This window comes from Hippocampus guttulatus, chromosome 19 (assembly GCF_054856545.1).
Source record: "Hippocampus guttulatus isolate MCC_2025c chromosome 19, RoL_Hgut_1.0, whole genome shotgun sequence".
Lineage (NCBI taxonomy): Eukaryota > Metazoa > Chordata > Actinopteri > Syngnathiformes > Syngnathidae > Hippocampus > Hippocampus guttulatus.
This window is the reverse complement of record NC_141279.1, coordinates 8,682,162-8,705,044: the sequence shown is the minus strand read 5'-3', so window position 1 is coordinate 8,705,044 and position 22,883 is coordinate 8,682,162. Positions and strand designations below refer to the sequence as shown.

Sequence of the window (22,883 nt, the reverse complement as noted above, 5' to 3'; positions counted from 1 at the left end):
CTGCTTGCTACCTTGTAAAATAAATTAAAAAACGTCCACAAGAAAAATGTTGCAAAACGACGGCGAGCCTGCTGGCTATTCTCAGCTCTACAGCGCAAACGTTCGGTGTCAAACGATGCATCTTATGTACAGTACATATCTGAACCATTAATCTGAGCGACAGAAAATGTTGAAATGATGACGTTAGCCATGTCGGAATTTTCCCCATTTTCAAATCAATTTACCCGTTAAAATGAAAATTACAGCTGGACTCGCAAATACCGTGACATCATCGGGAAGGTCAATTCAGATTTTTAAAATAGTTGAAGTGGATTTGACGTGAAGATCCAGTGACAGAACTTGGCTTCAGTGCAATCTTTCACCTTCTCAATTTGACTCCCGAGGAGTCCGCAGTGTTCCATTTCTTCAAACTCTTCCCTCCCCCGTCCCGCCTCCCCCCTCATCCCGCGCCATCAGGAGTATCTTGGACGCTCTATAAATAGCGACGGTGAGGATGGAGGGCCAGCAGGAGATGGCGAGGCTTCCATCAGCCTGACTAATGAACAGGCCTTCCCTGGCAACCTTTAGCATCGGGCGCCGCTGTGGAGCCTCTTTTTAAGATGCTTCCTACTCCAACAAGAGTCGCGCGAGCTGTTCATCTGCCCTGCGACTTACCGGCAACCAGTTCAGGGTGCGGTCCGACCCTCCGCCCGAAGTCAGCCGGGATAGGCTCCAGCAAGCCCAATGATCGGGATAAGCGGTGCTGAAATGGTTGAATGGATGCTAACCAAAATGAAAACATCCTTTTGCCTGAGGTGGAGCCTATCCCGGCTGACTTTGGCCACTAGGAAAGGCCCCCCCCGGCTGCTTCTAACTATCATAAGACGATGAAAATATTTGCGTCATCCAACCCCTCTACACATCAAAATATTTTTCACATAATCCTGTCAACTAAAAAACAGCATTCAGAACATTTTTGGGGGTGTCATCCGGCTAATCGACCGACAATCAACGTACAAAACTTCCAACGACCCAAACAAATGGCACTTGTGCTAACGGACAACGAAAGCAGCGACAATCTTTTTGAGTCATCGTCCTCAAAAGCTGGCCAATAATTAAAAAAAAAAAACAATAATAAAATTACACTTGAGGGTGCCAAGTCTTCAACTCTTTTGGCTCGAGCGCGCGAGACATCAGTTGTCGTTTTGCTGGCATTGGGTGAACACCCTTCACATTGTGAAAAGGGATCAGAAATGAGTCCCTTGGCTCGCCTGCCGACTCATGTTCCTTTCCAGCGTGCAACTCGCAATCTACCTGTGCTAACGCCGCAGAAACTGGATTTACTGGTCCGCCATCAAAAAGGCCGTCACATTCAGCAATTCGAAGTGCCCGAGAAACCGCTGCAGTTCAGCGCAGAAGCCTTTTCAAAAGCATTAGAAATAAATAGAAACATGAATGTTGCCTGAAGCCATTTTCCCGAAATTTATGTGGTTCAGCAAAATGTCCGGCCAACAATGTAACACAGTCTTCATACATATTCGTTCTGTCCCTTTGGGTACCTTGTAACGAGGTTTGACTGTATTATAGTCTACGCCCCAAAAAATCTTGAGTGGCTCGACTTTTTATTGCATTTAATTCGCAGTTATGTACACAATACTTTCAACTATTCAGATTGAAATCTGTAAAAACTAAAAAATTTTAAAAATCTCGCGTGGGTTGTAGCGCTCTTCCGTGAATCCCGCTCTTGGATTGTCCGCGCTCTACCGCGCTGATTGGACTGACCTACGAGATGGTCCGTCTCCTTTTTGGCGAAAGGCAAGGCCAGGGGGAGGGTTGGGAGGAGGTCGGGCAACCCTTATCATAAACTCATCGCGAAAGAGGGGGAGCGAGTTAAAAAGGTGAAGCGGCAACTGAGCTCAGCTGAGGGTGTGAAATGCGCAGCGCCCACAGTCTGCCGTTATTTGTTATAGCGCTACGAGGAGAGCTGCCCTTGATGTTTTTTTATTTTATCTGTTGTTTTTTTTTTGTTCTGCGAGAGTTCGCTGTGAATTAGTTAAACGGCAGACGGGATATAAGGAAGCTGCTCCTCACAGGGGAGACAATGTGTGCACTCTCAGGCTTCAACAAAGACTTCCGACACGCCGGGAACGCCGCCGCGCACTATCACACCAATCCACCTACACATATTCATCAATCCCAAAGTATCACGCAGGAGGCACCGCGTACACACACAAGCAATTAATCCTCACAAAAGCAACGTTCCGAGCGGCAAACAAACGTTTTTTTTTTTGTCTCGTCGGCACCTGAAAGTGCACCTCCTGGAAGCAGTCCAGCCTGAATATTCATGACTTGAGAAATGATGCATCACAACTCGAGTCCCAGTCAAGTTCTGGATTTATAAACACATCATTTATCAAAGGATTCGTTTTTAGCGTTGCGTCGCTCGCATCGTGGCGCAATCAAGATGTTTGGATGGCACCTTGATTCTCGGTTGGTCTTTTCCGTTCAAATAAAATTCTGCACGCAAGCACTTGCTTGGTTTGGCATCATCCAACCTACAAGCGGTGATCAAAACATCAACTTCCCAACCAAGGTCACACAGGACTTTTTTTTTTTTGTGGAATTCTTTTTATATCAAACATGATCAAAACATTTTTGCCACATGGTAGCACAACGACCAGTGATCAAAACATTTTTTGCATAACATGCCAATTATTGACGAATCCAACAGAACCACAAAAATACTCGAGTGAGACTAATTGACTTTCTGTGTGTTACAATTATTGAAATAAAGTCCATATTCTAACCCCCCCCCCCCTCCCCTGCCCCGACCCCTTTCCCACTTCGGTATCTTCAGGCCTCGCATTGAGTACCCCACCACCCGCACCCGCCCCTGGACAAAAATCCCACGCCGAAGATAACGTGTCAATAATGAGCTGGGGCCATCTATTGATCAGCTTAATTTTGCATCTATTAGCAAGGGAACAGTTTGCTCCGGGGGCGAGGGAGGCTGGGCGCTAACACGCACCGACAGGCTAGATAGAGATCATTACAACTGATGTTCACACACACACACACACGCATGCACACACACGGATGCCGTGACTGACGTGGAGATAAGGCAGCAGAAGCCGGCGCACGCCTCCCCGCACACCGAGCTAATGGTACACCAAAACATGCGCATGTGCTCAAGTCTATCAAGGAAGCTGCAGCGGGGAAGAAGAAAAGCAGGCCACACTGCTTTTTTTTTTTTTTTTTGTCGTTGTTGCTAATTGGCACAGTCAGACAAGGAAGCTCATATGCAAGAAAGAGAGCGAGAGCGAAAGTGAGAAAAAGCGTTTAGCGGAGCACCTTGGCTGGTCTCAACTCATTTAAATACTGGAAAAGCAAAGCGGAGTCAGGCTACGAGCGGGATTTAGTGGCACTCACTGTGGGGGAATAAAGAATTTTGCTTCCCTTGTGGACGCTCCATCGGCTCCTCTTTTTAATCGAGGCACGGGGACAGACTAATTCCTGGTTCATGGCAGCGAATGCTCACAAGTGGAGCATTTCGATTCTGTGGTGGACCGAAAAAGTGAAACCAAAATCTCTGCACCCAATCTGCATGAAAAGAAACTTTTGCAAACATCTGCTAAATATGATGGCGGGACATGGAAGATGAGCAGACAGAGGGTGAAATTCTCATTCATTGATGCGCAACTCACGAAACTGTGTGCTCTTATTGGGATATTTTCCTCACTTCTGGCAGGTGTGATGAAGGCAAGGGGGAGATTAATTCCCGGAATAACTACGTTGCGATTCCCCTCCTGCCACAACGGGCCTCACGCTTGGCATTGATGCAACCGCCTGAAATATACAGGAGGAGGTTGCCCTTTCTAACCACGCAGGCCAGACAGCAATACCTTTGTGTACGTCTGAAATTTACGCGGGGAGGAGGTCTCGCATCGCGCAACCTCGACTCGATGGAGGTGAGGTCGGAGGTATTAAAAACCTTGGCGAAAAACAGTTTGTGTTTTTCTGGTTGTCAGCTGAGAGATGCAGCAGAGGGATCGAGGGAGCGGCGGGAGGGCGTGTAGCATTGGGGTGTGCAGCGGTGGTGGTGGGCTAGAGGAGGAGAGGAGCTGAGGGGTGCAGCCTGGTGGTGGTGGTGGGGGGGAGGCAAAAGCCCTCAGCCAAGCCATCAAGTTGAACATTGAACTTCACAGTAGTAGCTGCCTTTCTGTGCCGCGGCGTTTGATGTTACCTCCAAAGCAAGCGATCAAAGGCTTGGAGTGTGTGGCGTGGGGAAGTCCCAAGCTCTTAGCCTGCCAGCTTGTGATATATGCAAAGAGCTAAAAAAATAAAATAAAATAAAATAAATACATCAATAAATAAAATAGAAAAACGAAAGAAATCTCATACGATGTCGACGAGAAGAACGCGTTGCAACCGGCCGCTTGCTTGCGCCGCGTTTGGATGGTGACAATGGAGCAAACGCGAGGACTGCGGCTGCAGGTGAGCGCCGTTGACTTGAAAAGAAAACGACAGCTCTATTTACAGCATGGTCGCCATTTCATCACCCAACGAGCACATCGGTACCATTGTGACTACATTCCCATAGGGGTTTCAGCCGTTGTGATTTCGACCACAATCGACTGTATCTCCTATGAAAAGGTGAAACATACATTGAACAATTCATTAGGTACTCCGACACAGTTGTACAACCATCATGTTAGATGTTCCAACAATTGTGCATTCAAGAAGTTAATATTTCGAAACTGTTTCCATATGAGCTTGAAAGGCGTGATTGTGTGATATGGGCAAAGTGTCATCTCGATATTTTTGCCAGGTATCTTTAACAGTACAATAATGTTATTACTTGTGACCTGTTGTAACTGTCATATGCTTGTGCAGGAGTTTTTTGCCTCACTCAAATTATCCTCAAATGAGGGTAGTTCGAGCGTGGTTTTTTTTTTCTCCCCCTCTCCCTCCCTTGTTTCTTTCTGACTTTCGGGTTGAGTGAACGCTGGCGCGTTTTGGCTGCCGCTGCTCAACCCGTATTGTTTTGTGTTTTTTGTTATTGTAAAGTGTCCTTGGGTGTCTTGAAAGGCGCTTATAAATAAAATCTATTATTATTATTATTATTATTATTATTATTGTTCCAATCCAGGCAACAGAAGAGTCAATTAGCCAACCCCTCAATGACGACATTTTAGGTGACGTTTAAAAAAAAAAAAAAAAAAAAACACGGGATTACAGGATTTAATTGATAGGGGGCTATGGTATGTGAGAGAGGGGGGGGGGGGGGGGGGGGTTGCTGGTGTGACAAGTACCTCCGAAGCTCCCTTCGTCAAGTGCTGAGAGACGGAAGTGAATATCGAGAGCGGTGTTTAAAGGCAGGACTGCGGTAAACAAACCTCGGTTGTCTCAATGGAGCGCAAACATACACGTGGACTCAGCTGCGCCACAGTGTTGCGAGAGGTGTGCATGAGAATTGACACACACACACACACACACACACACCCTTTCCCCAAGGCTGTAGGATTAAGAGGTCCAGCTGGCTGACAGCAAGCCCCTTCCTTCCCACGTATCCTGTCAGCCCGGCTTCACCCCACCCCTGCAGAAGCCCGGGTCTGTGTGCCAGTCAGCTGGGCCGAGCGTGCTAGCGCGACACACACCTGAATTTAAGGCACATCATCTCTCGTATCATTTCAGGAAGCGGCGGTCTGCGGCGCACGAACGTCGGTCGATTGATGGCGAATCGGTAAACTGAGCCCGGGAGCCTTAGAAACCGTTGAAAACATTAAGCTGGGTGTCCTCAACGCAAGCGACTGGATACGTTCCCACGCTCGGATGGTGAGGTCATATCAACCCTCCCCTACGTGGGCTACATGAAGTCATCTTTCCTACGAGCTCGACACCAAATCCTGATCTGGCCGGTCTCGGCGGCGTCCACGACGTCATCGTGCGACGTCTTATGCGGCGTGACACAGCCTCAAAGACTCATTTTGGAGTCTCGCTTAGCATCTGCAGCCGGAAACAAACACGGAGCGAAGATTTACCGTCGAGCAATCAATGGACTGGAGCTTCATCCAAACGGGGCTGGAGTAAGGCGGCTGGCTCTTCGAACGTTTCAATAAAAACGACGCACTGATGAGTCACGTTAGCATGAATTACACCGAGCATGGCTATACTCTCAGATAAAGCCGTACGCGAGGAACCGTAGCAGCCTTGTCGTATGGCAAGGAGGAAAAGCTTTTTGCACATCGTTAACGGACACCCTCCAACAATGAAGATGCAAAGCGGAAGAAAAAAAAAAAAGCCCACTGTGCTGCGCCGAACCAAAGGGAAGTCGAACGGCCTCGTCGAAGCAAAGGAATATTCCTTGAGGAGCGGCGAGCATCCCAACGAGAGAGCCTTTTCCTTTCACTAGCATTGTCATTTCAGTCTTGCGCTCATAAATATGGATCGCAGAGTCAGAGGTGAGAAGCCCCAAACACATCAATTCTTCAACTTCCTTATTACCGAGCCCGGCATGAGCGACGGGGCCTAATATGAGAAAGTTTCGGCGAAGACGCAACACGAGCGGCACAAAAGGTTGCGAGCACGACCACGGAACGCAAAGGCGCCCAACTTGGAGCTGCCTTGCTTGAATATATCGCTAATGAGAGCAGAAGAAGAAAAATAATTTATCTATCCAGCTACCCTGATGCTGTTGGCGGAGCGGAAAGGGGGCGGGGGAGACAAGGTGTACGGAAAGAATAAGAATGAGGGAGTGAGAAATGGGGAAAAGGAGAAGGGGGAAAGAAATCACTATGATGACACGTAAGTGCAAAGAGCGATTAAGGATTTACTTTCAAAAGGACTCCCATTGATCTTTTTTTTGATAGACCTGCAATAAATCAAACTGGATTGACTCGCATGAGAACCAGGCCTAATCCTTGAGTCAGATCCGGGAGAACTCCGACCAAACCAGCTGTTAATTTAGGCTTTGCAAGATAAAGAAGGAGAAATCCAACCTGATGTACCCTAGGGCAGAGGCTTACATCATCTCTGTAAAGCAATCAACTTATTGCCAGTTTGGAGAGGTAATCACAGCGCGTACGGAGAGAGAGCGAGATGGCAGCGGAGGGATTTCCAAGAGAGTTTGAAGGCTGCAAGCGTGGCAGACAGAAAAAGAAGTTGAGAAGAGGAACAACGTGAGGCATGCTGGGGAGACGTGATGACGGATTTTTGAGTACGTTTAAAAAAATATGCTGACATCATTTACAACCTGGGGCAGCACGGTGGGCCGAGCGGTTAGGGGTTCAAATCTCAGCTTCGGCCGTTTTCCCGCGCTGGTTGTTAACCGTCGCGCTCCGTCCACGGCGCCCTGCAATTTCCTTGGAGGTCAGCCCGGATCTCACCCCCGGGCCTCCCATGCCACCTCAAATCGGGTTCCTGGCTGCCACGAGGCCGCCGCCGCCGCAACCTAACGCAACCATAGCAATTTCGATGGTTATTTTTGGTCCGGCGGAACCAGAGGGATGTTGTTCCTCCCCGAAAGAACGGGGACGGGCGCGTTGCAAGGCACAGACCGAAGCGCGCTAATGTCTCTTACAGATCCGTTATTTCTGTTGACTCGAATCGGACCGACGCAGGGGTGTCGGCTCCTCTTCACCGCGTGTCACCGCGACAGCGGATGCAGAGGATAAGGCTTGAAAACTCCGTGCGCGGCCGCCCGCCGCGCTCACGCTGACACAAAGACTCATTAGCTCGCCATCTTTTCCCCCCACCGCCACCACCACCACCCTCCGTCTTTAATGTCCTGTTTACGCTGCAAAAACAACCAGATCAGGCCTGAAATCCAATAACGGAGCTTTGCAGGGCCCTTTACGCCGACCTGGCTGGAGTGCTGAGGAGAAGCAGGCCTTGTAGTCTCTGGACGCCGTCCAAAAGAGAAACCAAAGCTCGGGAGTCCGTACAAAACCACACGTATAATAAGGAGTTAAAACAGCAGTCGTCGTCGAGGCTATGAACGCACCGCGCGGACACACTCGGTCAAGCTTTCGTCTCAACCATCGTCACCATTATTTAAGGCAAACCCAAGACGGGGCGGAAAAACGTTTCATTGTAAACGGCTGTGTCCTCATCCAATGCAATTTGTTTTTTTAAACTTTAAATCTTTGGCTACTGGCACCCACCAGAATCTCCCTTGATGGTCCCCCCAAGGTCACATTTAATTACAGAGAGTATTAATCTCACCGGACAGATGGAAAGCAGGCTGCCTCTCAATGACTTTATGCCCAATTGAATCATTAAGCGGGGTGATTCGCTAAATCACGGCATGGCCGAAAGCGAGGCGAGGCGAGGGCTGGGGTGGGGTGGGCTACAAGTGGGGTAAAAGAGCGAGTCACAAGGGCAGGTGTGCCTCTTGTTTGTCAGAGTTGAGAATACAAGGCGATGACTGTGTGGCGATTTGGGGGGGAAAAAAGGGAAGTTTGGCACTGATCGCTGCGGTATTTAAGACAAAAAAAGAAAAATAAATAAATACAGAGGCCCTCTTTTTCTTGAAACTAAAACCAGAGCGGAGGGCTGATGGGGAAGCAGTCGGCTCCAGGCAGCCCGATCCGAGCAAACCGCATGGCAAGGCCAATTCCAAACATGAGGAAAACGATTGTCTCCTCGCCGTACGCCAAGAAAAGTGCGATTTGCTGTGGTTAGCAGGGGGTCGATTTTATGACAACCATTTGTCATTGGGGAGCAATCCCAGCGGGCTCCACTGGCTTCCAGCTAACCCCCCCCACCCCCGAGTGGAAGCAGTCCCATCGCAGCATCCACCCATGCTGATGCCTCAATCATCATTTTGAAGCAATTAGAGGCCGACTCTCTCCGGCGTCTCCGACCGCATCTCGTCGTCTCGCCAAGGACGTCGAGAAGCCAACAAAGGAGACTCTCATGGAGTTGGGGCCAGTTTTGTCAATTCATTTGTCGCTCAAATGTCAGCGGGGGCCTCTTTCCGCCTCAGCCGCAGAATATCTCAACCGTGCCGACGGTCCAGAAATACGTGCGGAATTCCACGCGTGTTCTCCAGGTGACGTTTTTTTTTTTTTTTTGGAAAACGATACCTTGAATAGCTCTGCAACTGAGCGGCACAGTGTGGAACTAAATCCAGCGGTAGTGAAAACCATTTGTCCAACTGGCGACCCGAGTGAGACTGGCATCCCGCCACTAACTGGGAACAGTTGTGTAAAGACCGCTGGCCCGACCGATGAAACTCGATCCGCAGGGGCGTATCGAAAACTTCCACAAGTTCTCCTTTTTCCGAGTCGGGGAAGGGAATTCCTCCTGACTAAACACGGCAGAAAACAGTTGTTCTCTCTGGAGATTGGGCAAGCACTTTGGGCGGCAGCTCGCAGCCGAAATAGGGGGAGGATGATGACATATGCACATGCAAAAGTTACAGGGCTGGATTTTCACACTCCCATGGATGGGGACTGGGGGAGGGGGGGGGGGGGGGCTGCCACGAAGATGCACAGAGGACTTCCTGGGGCAGCCCAGAGACCATTAGGTGGCTCCAAAAAGGTGCATCCAGCTCACTTCCGCTACGGGGATTCATTGGAGTCTTGTTGTTCCCGGCCGGCTCCTTCACAGTCAAGGAGGGAATTCAAGCCGAGGCCTCTGACCCGAACTTGACCGCGAGCCTTAAGTCCTTCCCCAGCTGCGGCGCGTCAAGCATGAGGGACAGCAACCGGCACCTGTCTTTGACAAGCCTCCAAATTCACGCCGAGGCCGGCCGGAATTTCTGTCAGGTGACAAATGCGAACACGCGCACTCGGCGTCCAACTGTGACGAGAGACACGTCGGAGGGACGCGAGCGACGAAAGGGCTTTTGTCCCACGTCTGATAGCAAGACGGCGGGATGAAGAGTTTGAAGCTTCCCTCGACACGGACACTGCGCTAGTCACTCTGGTTTTTTTTTGTTTTGTTTTTTTGCAACTGCTAAGTGATTCGACTCCGGCGAACGATGGACGAATTTCAGCGACTTCCGCGTCCGGGCGTCATTTGTTTTGTCCGCCAAGGAAACTCCTTTCGCGAGCGACGGGCATCTCTCTCACGTTCTGTTAATCCTTCCGCGGCCTCCCCCGGCGCCGCCGCGTCCTACCACGCCGGCGAGACGCCACACGCGCGCGCGTCTCCCCCCCCCAACCTGACTAATGTGCCCTGACACTCGTACATCACTCCGCAAATTGGCCAAATGAATTAAGCGCGGACCCTGCTGAGCTTTACGGGCTTTAAATGGATTTCCTCCACTGCGGGTCTGCCCAATAATTGCATTTATCCATCTTGTTGAAGGTGGGTTTACACACTCGCAAAAGATCACGCCAATCCCCTGGAAACATTTTCCGCTCCGGGGGCCGGCGCACGAGACATTTGTCATCGGATCATAACGTGCTAATTCAAACAACAATTAGCTCGACGACTGGACCGTACGTCAATGTCGAGCTCCTCGTCAGAGTCGCCGTCGACCTCTTCATCAGTCTATACGCACGCACGCGCACGCCACCCCCCCGCGAGGCAGGCATTGAGCACTTGTTTAGTAGTAGGGGTCATCTCAACACTTGGGAATGTTTGAAGAGACGTCCATTAGACACTAGAGGGGGTAGGAGACGTGGGGAGGGGGGAGCAAAGCACAATTCAACTATGTAAACACGGCAGCTACTTCCTTCCCTTCCCTGCGCTCCTGAAACAAGCCACTGTTCAAACAGTGGATATCGCATTCTTGCGCAAAGGAGCCGACACCAACGCCTGCCTGGACCGTGACGGATCGGGAGAAGGGCGACAAGAGCGACGGCTTCCGGAGCTGGTCCTCGGGGCGCGAACCCAGGGAGTCGCTCGTCTCCTCCGTCTTTTGTGACGAACCGGAATAGGCGCAAGCGTCGGCGGCCAATAAAGATAGGCGGCACCGTAAAAAGTGAAGATAAGGAGCCTCCAGGTTCTAAAGGGCACTGCGACGTGCGTCACATGACACGGAGGCCACCCCCGCCGGAGTGATGCCATCTTCTAATCTCGACTTTCATAATGACGGCTGTGGTTTCTGATTCATAGCCGGCGTCGTTTAGCAACCTTTCGATTGCGTGCCGATAGATTGTGACCTAAAATAACTTCCCATCGGCGACTCCGATGGGTTACGCTCATTTTATCACCCGAAGCGACTTGGGCGGGAACGGCCCAGATTTTTTTTTGGGTGTCCAAAAGTGAACGCCGTGTTATTCCAGAGTTTCGCATTGTCGCCGAGGCCTCCAAAGACACATTTTGCGGTGTTAATTTTGGACTTCCGACACTTATGTGGCTTCCAAACGAAACAAAAATAAATAAATTTTAAAAAAATTCGGTCTCCCACTCCCTCGGATAGGAAAAGAAACTGCCACTTGGGAACCTGCCGTAGAACTCGTCCCAATTTTGTTTCCAGACCCCGTCATTACAGAGAGAGCAGGATATCGCCCGCGAGGTGCTGAGATTCAAACTGCAGGGACGTGCGCGCCATAAAATTCCAATATATCCGTCACCGCTGGGGCTCGGCTCTGCTCGCCTCCGCCTCGCCTCGTTGCGGCAAAACAAATGCCATTGTTCAGCGGGGGAGATGCGGCGAAAAGCTGTCAGCCACCGTGTACCGTGCGATCATTATTCCAATCAAACAAGTCATTCCGGGGTGACCAAATTGCATCGCCTTCCGCCTCAAAAGTGCCAATTCTGGCCCATTCCCCTCACTCTCGCTCTCTCTTGTCGATAAGTCAAGTTAGTCAATCCCCGCCTGCTGGATGGCGAGGGTTGCGGTCGCCCACGCAAGTGACTTGATTCAATCTGACCCCTCCACGCAAGGAGGACAATTGACAATTCACTCAATGCGGCGAGTCAATTTGGGAAGTGACCTACACCTGATGCGGCGCACTGAATTGAACACGTTGACGAGGTGGAGCCGAAACGAAATAATGACTGGATTTTGGGCCTCAAAATGAGCACACCGTTCGGTGTTTCTAGTAATGCGCAACGGCGAATTTGTGTCCCGCAGATCCGAAAAATAACATTTTGGGACATGCTTGCGGCCCCACACAGGTAAAGGGTGATAACGCCCCACAACAAAACTAATTGGAAGTTTAAATAAGTCATCGGTGAAAGTGGCGTTAAAAAAAAGCAAATCAAACCAATTATTAAAAATAAAAACCCACAGCAAATCCGCTTCGCAATTTGTCGCCGTTGTGTTTTTGGAGCCGTATTAGCGACGCCATAGCCCATTACCTTCATTATAATGCTTGGCAGGGCCCACATGTTGGGGGCTGGGGGGGTGCCATGTGTGGCCACAACAAGCTGTTCACATGAAATGTTATCTCGAGCGGTACACAAGTTGACAGCTGTCTCTTTACAAGAGCATTATTATTGTGCAAATAGGTTTCCAAACATCTGCTTTAAGAGCCAACATTGGAATTTACTCTTAATCTGCTTTTCCACTAGAATTTGCTCATCAACCTCCGAGGGTGGAGGGATTTAAAAAAAAAAAGTGCACCGCGGGGGTTATTTTATTTATTAGCCTTTCGCATTTTCAAATCATGGCGCATTTTTTCCCTGTCTTTTAACGTGCAAATCCTGCCATAATCCGTCGATGAGCAGATGAATTTATTGCGCCGGCAAATCTCCGCTTACCTTTGGCATGCGGCTACGCGTCCGCCACTCAGATCGCCTCATTAGTGCCCTCGCACTGTTTTTTTTTTCTTTACACAATTGCACATAACTCCTCAGCGCTTATCCCGCTTCAATTAAAAGTTTAATGAGTAGATTAAAAATACACAGGCTGGAGTTTTATCGCCATTTAGGATACAGCAAAGCCAATTTCCAACAGGAACTCACTGCAGAGTGAACGCGCCAGATATAAATTATTAGCATGAATAAAAATAAATACATTGTAGAAGTGCATCAATGAGAATGGACAGATGGATAATTGGTGAGAAATTAGTTTTATTTTGACAACTATGATGACCCCATCTTTGACCCGATCCCATGCTGCAAACTAGGTCAACCAAAAAAACCAAAAAGACTTTTATGTATTTTCTATGAATTCATTTTGATGTGGTTTGATTGATGATGAAATGTGTGAAAAGTGCATTTTGGGGGTCTGCAATGAGGAGCGATTAAGCTGCAGTGGCGCTGCTCGGAGAGAAAACAATGACCAACAGTTGTCACAAGGCGCGTGTGGTGGTCAGAAAAAAACACCAAAGAAAGGGTTCTTTGTCAACGACAAGCATGTCAAGCACCGGTGCCCTTTGACCCTTTCCCAAACTTTCCGCACAATCCGCCGGCGGCAGACCAGCACAGCGAGACTTCAACACCTGCGGGAAAAGTGAGTTGGCCAACCGCGCTCTATTCCCGCTCTGCTTTTTGTGGAGCCATCGGGGTGGGTGGGGTGGGGGTGGGGGTGGGGGGTCACTGTTTAGACATCTAACCAGGAACTGTCACCGCTCTCATTGCCCCGCCATTAGGAGCAATTATGCACTCCATTCAGTTGGCTTTTGTGAGAGTGACCCCGCAGCCCAACTCCACTGCCGCTAACCCCCCCGCCACCCAGCTTGTCCCCACCCTCCGACTCCCTCCTCTCTACTCGCAGTCGTTTCCCGCTTTCTTGTACTTTCCCCTCCCACTTTACGACTTTCCCCCTGTGAATGAACTTGAATTTTAACCACGAGCAACTCTCCAAATCATCCCCGGGGGGTTTTGTGAGTAGGCTTGTCCCGATTCCGACCCACATGATCGAAAATCGGGGATTGATCACTGATCGGTATCAGCCGAAAAGATCGGATTTGTAAATGGACTTGATTCAAGAATAAAATATTTTAGTTCATTACTGCTGATATATAGCCATAAAAAATTTTTTAAAAAACATCATCTTAGGTTACTTTTACCCCCCCCCCCCAAAAAAATTAAGATAATTGAGACAATTTTGATGCGGTTGTTAATTTCTCAGTCATTGCATTGCAGAGGTTTTGAATCATGACAACATATTGGCGGGTACTTCAATCAAGTGGCTCGGACTCAGACTGCGGTGCAAAAAAAAAAAAATGTGGTTGGAACATCGCTCTTTAATAGTCACCTATCCGCTTTGGAGAACAAAAGGAAAAGCCATTGTTGGCACTTGTGACACTTGCGTTCATGTAACTGAACTTGAATGTGACACCACGAGGAAGCCTCCAAATCGCTGCCAACGGATTTATTCATCTTCTATCCACTTTGGAGAGGAAATCAATGCGGCATTTACGGACGTTTGATTGCGCTCGTGACGCCTGAGATACTTCGAGTTTGTGCGAACGTACTTGAATTTACCCGCTAGCGCGCTCTCCAAGCCGCCGCGGGTTGATCCACTCGTCCGCCATTTACGTCTTTGCTGATGAGCTGATCATTTTGACTCAGCTGTGTTAGAGGAGGGGAAACATCGAAAGCGCGCGAAATAGAGGCCCTCGAGGGCCGCAGTTTAACACCTGTGCTAGGAGAACAAATGAATCTGGCATTTGTGGCCCGTGTTTGCACTTGAGAAGCACTTGAGGCCAAACCGCGGAAGAAAGATGCCACTGACAAGCATTTTGATGGTTATCCATCGGACTCCAAAGCCCTCTTCGCAGCTTCTCGGACGCTGAGGTTGCTCTCGAGGCAAACGGAGGCGTGGCATTTCGGCGAAAATAAGAGGCCCGCTTGCGCTCCAGCCTTTTATTTTTTTTAAAAATATGTCAACTTTTTACCGCAGATTCGAGAGATGGAAGAAGGAAAACGGGTTAACGTAAACACACATGGATTTAAGAGCCGGATGGGGCCTGTATTTAACAAGATGACAAAAGTTGGCGTTTCGGATGTACGGTGCCATCTTTGTGTGCTGCTGCCACGACTGCGGCGGCGGCTATAGAAATGCACGGGAGAAAGAGCAAGTGAGCGCGGGAGGGAGGGAGGGAGTGAATAAGAGAGAGGGGAGAGCGACGGCGGGAGGGAAGGTTGGGAGTGCGGCTAAAAAAAAAAAAAGAAAAAAAAAGGGGGGGTTACACTAAAAAGGGGGTTGGGGTTACTCGTGCACAGCTGCCAAACGAATGCCTTTGTGCAAGCCTGTCGACATAAAACTAAAAATATGTCAAGATGTTAAAACAATAGTGTCAATAAAGTTCATTTTAAGAAGAAAAAAAATATCCAAGCTCGACGTGACTGCAGCTGAACCGCCCCGCCGCCATTTTGCTCAACACTCCCTTCGCACCAGTTAAAAATCTGATAGGAAACACATCCACATTTTTTTATTTTTAGATGTTTCAGATGGTGACAGCTCAGCCTGCCAACATCCTCCGATTTAGACAATTAAGCCCTGCTACCAGAGATGATGGGGGCCGGGGGGCGAGGGGGGTAAAAAAAAAAAAAAAAAAAACACACAGTCATCCTCTCAGTAAATATTTACGGCTAAAATCTTTCCCATTCATTCGCCAGGCACTGACAAAACCTTACTGTACTGCCTCTCCAAAGTCCCCCCACCCCCCCCTCCCTCCCTCCCGCGCTTCTACATCTGCGATTCATTGACTTCACAATTTACCACATGTCGAGCCGGGGAGAGGTCGAGCCTCCACGTGAATCACAGCACAAATATGCGAGTGATTTATTGTTCTGTTAAAAAAATTAATAATAAAAGTGAAAGAAAAAAAAGAAAAACCTCTCACTCTCTCTGCTCACAGAGCGTGAACAATTACATTTCGGACTAATTAAGCCGAGAGAATGCGAGGCCGATAATGTATTGCAGGCCCCGTTTTAGTGTGCCAAACTTCCTACCCCCCCCCCCCCCCCCCCCCCCGCAGTCGCTTAAAGTTAACTCGGCAAATCCAAAGCAGATTTTACGAGTCGTGGAGGGAAAAAAAATTCTGGAAGCTTCCACTGCCACACTTTTTTTTTCTCTCAACAAAAATGATTTGCAAGACAAAAGGGCCCAGCAACGTTGCGCGGTTTTGACGCCCAGCAGCCCCCAGCCCAACTCCCTGCTCCCCTGCAGACACCAATTAGACCCCATTAGCATGTAAAGCCAATTTGATAAGGTGTAGCCCCCTCCCACGTTCCACCCCCCAAAACGCGCATACACACACACACACACACACACACACACACACACAATCCTTTAAATCCTCATCTTTGGCCCAAAAAGGAAGAAAAGAGAAATCCATTTACAGGAGGACGAACACACGTAATCCATACGATGACGCATTGTTGTGCTGACAATGCCGCCATGTTGAGCCGAGATACCGTCGCTCAGCGCGCCAATTAGAACGGATACAAAAGGATGCCGTCGCTGCACGTTTCTCGGGACAATAAAAGCCACATGCATTATTGAAATGAAGAAAAGAAAAAGAAGCGTAGTGTGTTTAAATGTTTTTTTTTAATGAACTATTGTTTCAGTGTGGGTGGGGGGGTGGTAATATTACATCCGGATGAATACAATCCCTTGGCCAAAATTCTAAATAATGAGGCCATGGGGTGGGCCAACGTGGAACGATGGAGGGCATTTACCTGTTGCGGTGGGATGTAAGCCCACACTGAACCAGTGTTAAAAAAAAAAAAAAAACATAAACGAGAGGCCAAGCGCAGCCCAGCAAGTCTTTGTGCCGGCTTTAAGGAAAAGTCCGAGCTGAGCGGACGTCTGCCGAGTGAACAGAGAGTGGGGGGGGGGGGGGTGCTTTTTAAAGCCTGGACACGTGTCAAAATTATACTCAATTGGCGGCCTCTTTGGAACTCGGCGGCGCTTGACGAAACGAATTCCCACCAGAGGTCACATAAATGATGTTAACCCTCCCTGCCGTTCTGTTTAAAAAAAAAAAAAAAACATTGCCTCCAAATCCAAATCAAAGCCTCGTTTTTTTTTCCTCTCCGTCATCATCGCGAGTTGCCACGTAACAGACAGCTAATCAATGTCCAGGTGAATTATTAATGGCGGCTTTAAGTCGAATACATTGATATTAGAGCCACCGACCACTTCAAAGACGCTAATGGCTTCGACACAGCAGGAGGGGATGTTGGGGTGGGTTGGGGGGTTTATTTACAGACCATCCGCAGGCTCAAGGAAGTCCAACTGCGGACATTTTGAGGGTTTTTAGGGCCCCACCTTGATGAAATGTAAGAAAATATTATCACCTTACAAATAGCAAAGCTTCCCCACCACAAATGACTCGCAATGAGTCCGTCCACACAAAACACACAAAGAAAAAAAAATTAAGCAAGAAGTAGCAATTAATTTTTTTTTTTAAGCGTAATTAAGGCCTTCCTTTTGGAGTTCGAGGGATGTGTGTTATCCGGGAATCGAAGCTACTTTTTAGTTGAAGTGAGGAAAGTCTTAACTCTGAAAATTCACATGTTGAACGATGCATTTAAATCAGGGAAAATCTGGATCAAGAAATTGAAGACGATGCTCATTTATTTGTGGATCACAATTATAAAAGGATAACGCCGAGGTGGAATCGAAAGAGCAAAGTGCAAAGCGTCGTCACACGACTCCTTATACGAGGAAGTGCTTTCCACTGATGTGTGTGTGTGTCAGTTTTAATGAGACTAAATGATGGACGGCAAAAGACCTTAATAAAAAAGGGAGACGGGTATAGTCCCGTTTACCTTTTAAATGACATAATCCAGGAATAGACGCCTCAAAGATTTACAGCGGCGCACAATATTTTCTCCCTCATCCAACGTATTCATTTTCAGGGTGTGCACAATAGAGAATGGAGGAGATAAATATGAGGCGTTGAGCTTGTACTGAAAAAGGGGGTGAGGGGTGTATTGCGGCTTGGAGGGTTCCAATTTCCTACATGCCTCGCTTACGCCTTAACCTTGTAAAATGAGATGACAGGCCCTAAAGTGCTTGACTAGTAATTGCAAACATTTAAAATAATATAAGGGGAGTATGTAAAAAGGGAGGAAATTGGGGGTGGGGGCGGGGGGTTAACGGCGCTTAAGGCTCGCCCTTGCCCCAGTGGGAATCTGCGAGTTGTATAATTAAAACCCCAGCTAAATAAATAACCTGAATTTATTGATGAACTTGGAATTTCAATTTCGATTTCATGACAAGGTGCACTGCACCCCTGAAAATAACATGGCAATAATCCTACAAATGAAAATAATCGAATGTGTGGACGTTCTTCCTGCTTTTTTTTTGACACATGCAAATAGCAGCACACTTGCAGCTCATTTGCATATTTTATTGGGGGCAGCTTTCACATTGTTGAGAAGGGAAAAGAGGGCATTTTTGATGAGGGCTGAGCAAACACCACGTAAATGCATTATTCATGACTTAAAGAAATCCCAATCAAGCAATATCATTTTTTATAATAACAATAATAATAAAGAAGAATTGTTGTTGTTCTTGTGATCAAAAATTGAACTATGCACGCACGCACGCACGCACACACACACACACACTTGGCCTGCCACATAAAGCCCTTTTTTCATTAGCCACTTAGCATGCTAGCAGCGACGACAGCCAGGACTCGGGAGCCGCTCCAACTGTACACTTCACGGACAGTGGCAAAAAGTCGACTATTGATACACTGTCTACTTTTGCCCCCCCCTTCGCGAGACGCCGGTGACAGGGTTTGCGCGTGTCGTGTCGCGTCGTTGCAGGAAAGACAACAAAAAGGGTGAACTTACTGTGCGCGCTGTGGGAGAAAGTGATCCGTTGGGGAGGTAGGGGCTGGTGAGATCGGGGATCATAATAAACGGGTAGCCCGGGTACGGTGGGCTCTTGAACAGCCCTCCATCTTGCCTCTTCGCTGCTAACATGGCGGGACCGGAGTTGTGGTTGTGGCGGAAAGAACACAGTAAAGAAAGGGCCAAAAGTTTTGTTTTTGAACAATAAATAAAAAAGACACAAACAGGGCGGGTGTGTGTGTGCTGTGTGGAGTTTCAAATGGAAGCCAGACTCACCCTCCTCTAAACTTTCTCGCGTTTTGTCTCTGAAAGTTTCAGACCGAGGCGGAGGCCGTCTCTCCGCCTTGAGAGACGTTGGAGTGGAGAGACAAAAAAGAAAGAAAGAAAAAAAAACTATGAAACACGGGCATTGCGTGAGCGGGACCCCGGGCCGAACTTTGCCTACGAGTTGGCCGCCTCACGAGCCGCCGCCGCCGGCCACTCGGCTCGGAGTTGTCCGGGGGGTGGCGTTGTGGAGGGGCTGCCGAGCTCCCAACTTACCTCCGAGTCAGACGAGCTGTTCTGATTTGTTTCCGACTCGTTGACGAGCGACGACTTGACGTCCGCTAAATCCCTTTCGGCCGACGAGTTCTCCGAGGTTTTCTCCTCCTGCTCCCCTTCGTCTTTGAAGGAGATCATTTCATCGTTGGCGCCCAGGTCGTCCCCTCCACCGCCGTTCAGTTGCGGCATTTTCGCTCCGCTTTTTCCCCCCCACGAGCTTCACTGAAGGCGGCTAGCTTGCTGCTGCTGCTCTCGTTAGTGGTGGTGGGGGGTGGGCGGAAGTCCTCCAAAAGGAGAAACTTTTTGTATATATTTTTTTAAAGGACCCCTCACCGTCGAAAAAAAGTGCCACTTTGCGCGACTTCGGGGGTGTCGTTGGTGGCGTTGCCCCCCTCCAGTAGAAAAAAAACCCGCACACGCACACACAGCGTGTGGCGTTCGCGGTCCCCACTGAAAAAAAGTCCCCAAAAGAAAAAGAAGGGGACCCTTGCCGGAAACGGGGAAGCCGGTGAAGGAGCCGCGGTGCTCGGATTGAGAGAGTTGAAGTTGGTCGGAGTGGTTTTCAGTTCAAAGGCGGCGCTGATTGACAGATAGAGAGGGATGGAAATAGAGAGAGTCTGGATTCGGGATTATTGACAGGGAGAAACACACAAGAAACTAATGAGATTCAAACAGGGAGGGACTTGAAGTGACGTTTTCATAAATCGGAAAAAAAAGAAAAGGAGGAGGAGGAGAGAGGGAGGAAGGAAGCCGGCTCTGTCGGAGCATGCGAGGTAGGACAGTGAAGGCAACACTGCAGGAAAAAAGACACCAAGGAGTTGTTGCATGCATGAAAAAAATTAAATAAAAGCACACATGGGCGGGCTGAAACGAGAACTAGCTTCACCATTCCCTCACATCTATTTACATTTTAAAATATTTCACCATCTTCCTCTCCTCAAAGGCCATCTTGCGGGGAAAAAAACACAAACCCTTGTTTGGTCTGCAGTGATCTATTTTTCATCATATTAGGTAATATTTCCTCACAATTTTTTTTTTGCACTCGGCCTGCGTGACAGGTGAGGTGTCCTGTGGGACTAACCAGAATTCCTCGTGGCTGCTCAAAATAAGATAAGATAAGATATCCCTTTTTAAGGGAACCAAGAAATCTCTTTTTAAATTCCATTTTGTATTATCATCCTCAGCGGACAGGGGAAAATTGTTTGTAAATGAGATTGTGGAAAGAAAAAAAGAGAATTGTTTCTACATGTAAACATGAATTATAATGTAGACATACATATACATATATATATATATATATATATATATATATACACACATATATAAAATTGAGAGTGGGAAGAACAAATGTCCATTTGCTTTCTATTTTGGGGGTAAATGATGATTATTATTATTCATTCAAAATCATCTTCCAACCTTTTCTTTGAGATAAAAAGACAATTGATCCACATGTAAAACGAGATCACAATGTGTAAAATAAATTCTTTTTAAACCAAGTCTGAAAAATAAATACTCCATGTGGACTTGTTTGAGGTGTTTCTTGTTGTTTTTTAAATAAAATTATTGGATTTTTACCACCATCTTTAAGATATTTATTCTCAAGACATTTTCATAAAATTAACCCATGTTAATGAGATGATGAAACATGCTCACATAAGGTGTTTTCCATGTTGGGGAGAGGGTGTCAAATGATGAGCTTTTTTATTTATCTCTTTTTTTTTTTTAATGTACACTATCCTTATTTTCAAAAAGGTTAACAAAAGACACACAATGCTGTACTAGTAGTTTACCTGTAATGTAAACAAAAGGAGGAAGAATCATTTTCCCTTTCCAGGGGCTGTGTGTGTGTGTGTGTGTGTGTGTGTGTGTGTGTGTGTGCGTGTGTGTGTGTGATATCAATCGGTGATGAGCGCCGCTTCCACTATCTCCTCGTTTCAGAACATGCCATCTCCCTTTGGAGCTGTGGTTTAATGGAACTGTGAGCAAATTCACAATGAATTTCACATGGACGACACACACAAATGACACAATTATGAACACGGCATTGGCAATTCCAACATTCCAGCCAATTACATGGGGAGGCAGCTTACACACACATACACACGCACACACACCCGTTCCCTGAGCTCATGGGCATGAGCCCCCACTTTCCAGACCAAAGCAGACGAGCGCCGAGCAGTTGTCGCTTCGGATCACGACGATCCAACGTGACTGTCATTGTGAGCTCGATTTTCACCATTTGAACAAATACACGTATTTGTTGTTTTAAAAGTGTACAAAGGGCTAATTATGCATTTAAGCACCACCCCTTTTGTGGCCAATATTGCCATTTAACAAAAGACGGATCAATTCTCATGCGCTAATCCCCAAGGCTAAATCGTTAACAAATGGGACCAAACCAAAACCTGATTTGTGAACCTCGCAAAGAAGTACACAGGCGAGGTTCCGCAGGGCTCACCACTTCAGCCACAGATTTTTTGACGGAATTCAATCAATGACTGTTAAAATTCTTGGCATGGCTGTAGGAAAAATAGTAAAAATGTATCCAAATCAAGGGCTCACGGCCAAAGAATGTGAGTTGTTGTTAACACCTGTGTGATTGATGTCGATTTTCACCGCGCTGCAAGTCGCCAAGACGGCTGCTACTCACCCCCAAAGCATGATGGTCGCTGGAAAATGTATGACGTTTTTCAACCGCAGACGCGAGAGTCATTCATCATGGTCCGCGGCGGGTCCTGCACACACCCAACATGGAGTCCACCTGCGAGACGAGCGACCTCATAGGATGGACAAAAAGCACACACGCACACTCATAGACACAGGCTCACACGCCTCAGCTGTCCGTCATACCGCAAAGCCGAGAAGCAGACGTCTGCTGCCCGTTAAATGCAACTCAGAGGTGCATTTTGACAAAAGTGAAGTTGATCGCGTGCATCTCTTTTTAGCAGGGGCGGACAAAACCTTTTTTGCTCAAGGGGCCCAAGTTTGATCAAAGGTGAATGTCAGCAGGACACCCATTGACTTATGCTTATTCATGTTTTCTGTTTCGTCCCTCCGTTGCCTATTTGGTTTTTTTTTTCTTTTTAGTAAAAATTTTTTACGCATGGTTTAGATTTTCTTATTGGCAAGAAAAAAATGTGACCAATTATTTAATGATGAATCATTACATTGTTTATTTATTTTAAAATTCTTGTTAAATTATGAATTATTTAATTATACAAACAACTACAAATTTGCGGGAAATTGGCCAAATATTGCAAGAAATATGAGAAGGCTCGTGATAAAGTCCAGCTCAATGCTTGTCATCACGAAAGGAAAAAAGAAAGCACTTCCTGTTCCCACCCAACAAGTCCCACGTTTTGACCGAGGGGAACCCCCTCCCCCATGTTTTAATAGGGACAAAATGTCCTTTAAAAGGCCGGGGAGCATCTTGTCGAAGGGTCTTCCTCAAACAGGAAGCAGGAGGTCTGCTTTGTGACACAAGCAAAAGAGGTAAAAGGGTTCTTCAACAATTACATTCCAAGCCTTTGAGGGACTAAAAAAACAAAAAACCCCCACAAATTGCCTCTTTTGAGGGGGCTGGACACATACCCCCTTGCCCAAAAAAACCTCACCAATTTTTGTAAGCTCCTTACAACGATTGTATTGAAGGGTTACCGTTGCCTCTACCAAAATTTGGCCAACTCGACATTTCTCACATGCAG

General features: G+C 47.7%; 1 protein-coding gene across 19 annotated transcripts in view; it reads right to left on the bottom strand.

Moving 5' to 3' along the window:
* The window catches only part of tcf7l2 (transcription factor 7 like 2), a 76,414-nt gene extending 56,577 nt beyond the window's left edge, over positions 1 to 19,837 (bottom strand). For 5 of the 19 annotated variants that reach the window (XM_086137704.1, XM_086137691.1, XM_086137693.1 and 2 more), the window contains exons 1-3: positions 19,180 to 19,824; positions 18,916 to 18,982; positions 18,640 to 18,764 (exon numbers count right to left, since the gene is read on the bottom strand). In XM_086137704.1, the coding sequence (XP_085993830.1) occupies positions 18,640 to 18,764; positions 18,916 to 18,982; positions 19,180 to 19,368 (381 nt within the window). In that variant the 5' untranslated portion in view covers positions 19,369 to 19,824. Of the gene's footprint in view, positions 1 to 18,639; positions 18,765 to 18,915; positions 18,983 to 19,179 lie in introns of all 19 variants that reach the window. The other 14 variants (XR_015103870.1, XM_086137699.1, XM_086137687.1 and 11 more) reach the window with 10 other exon arrangements.
* Positions 19,838 to 22,883: the final 3,046 nt, after the last annotated feature.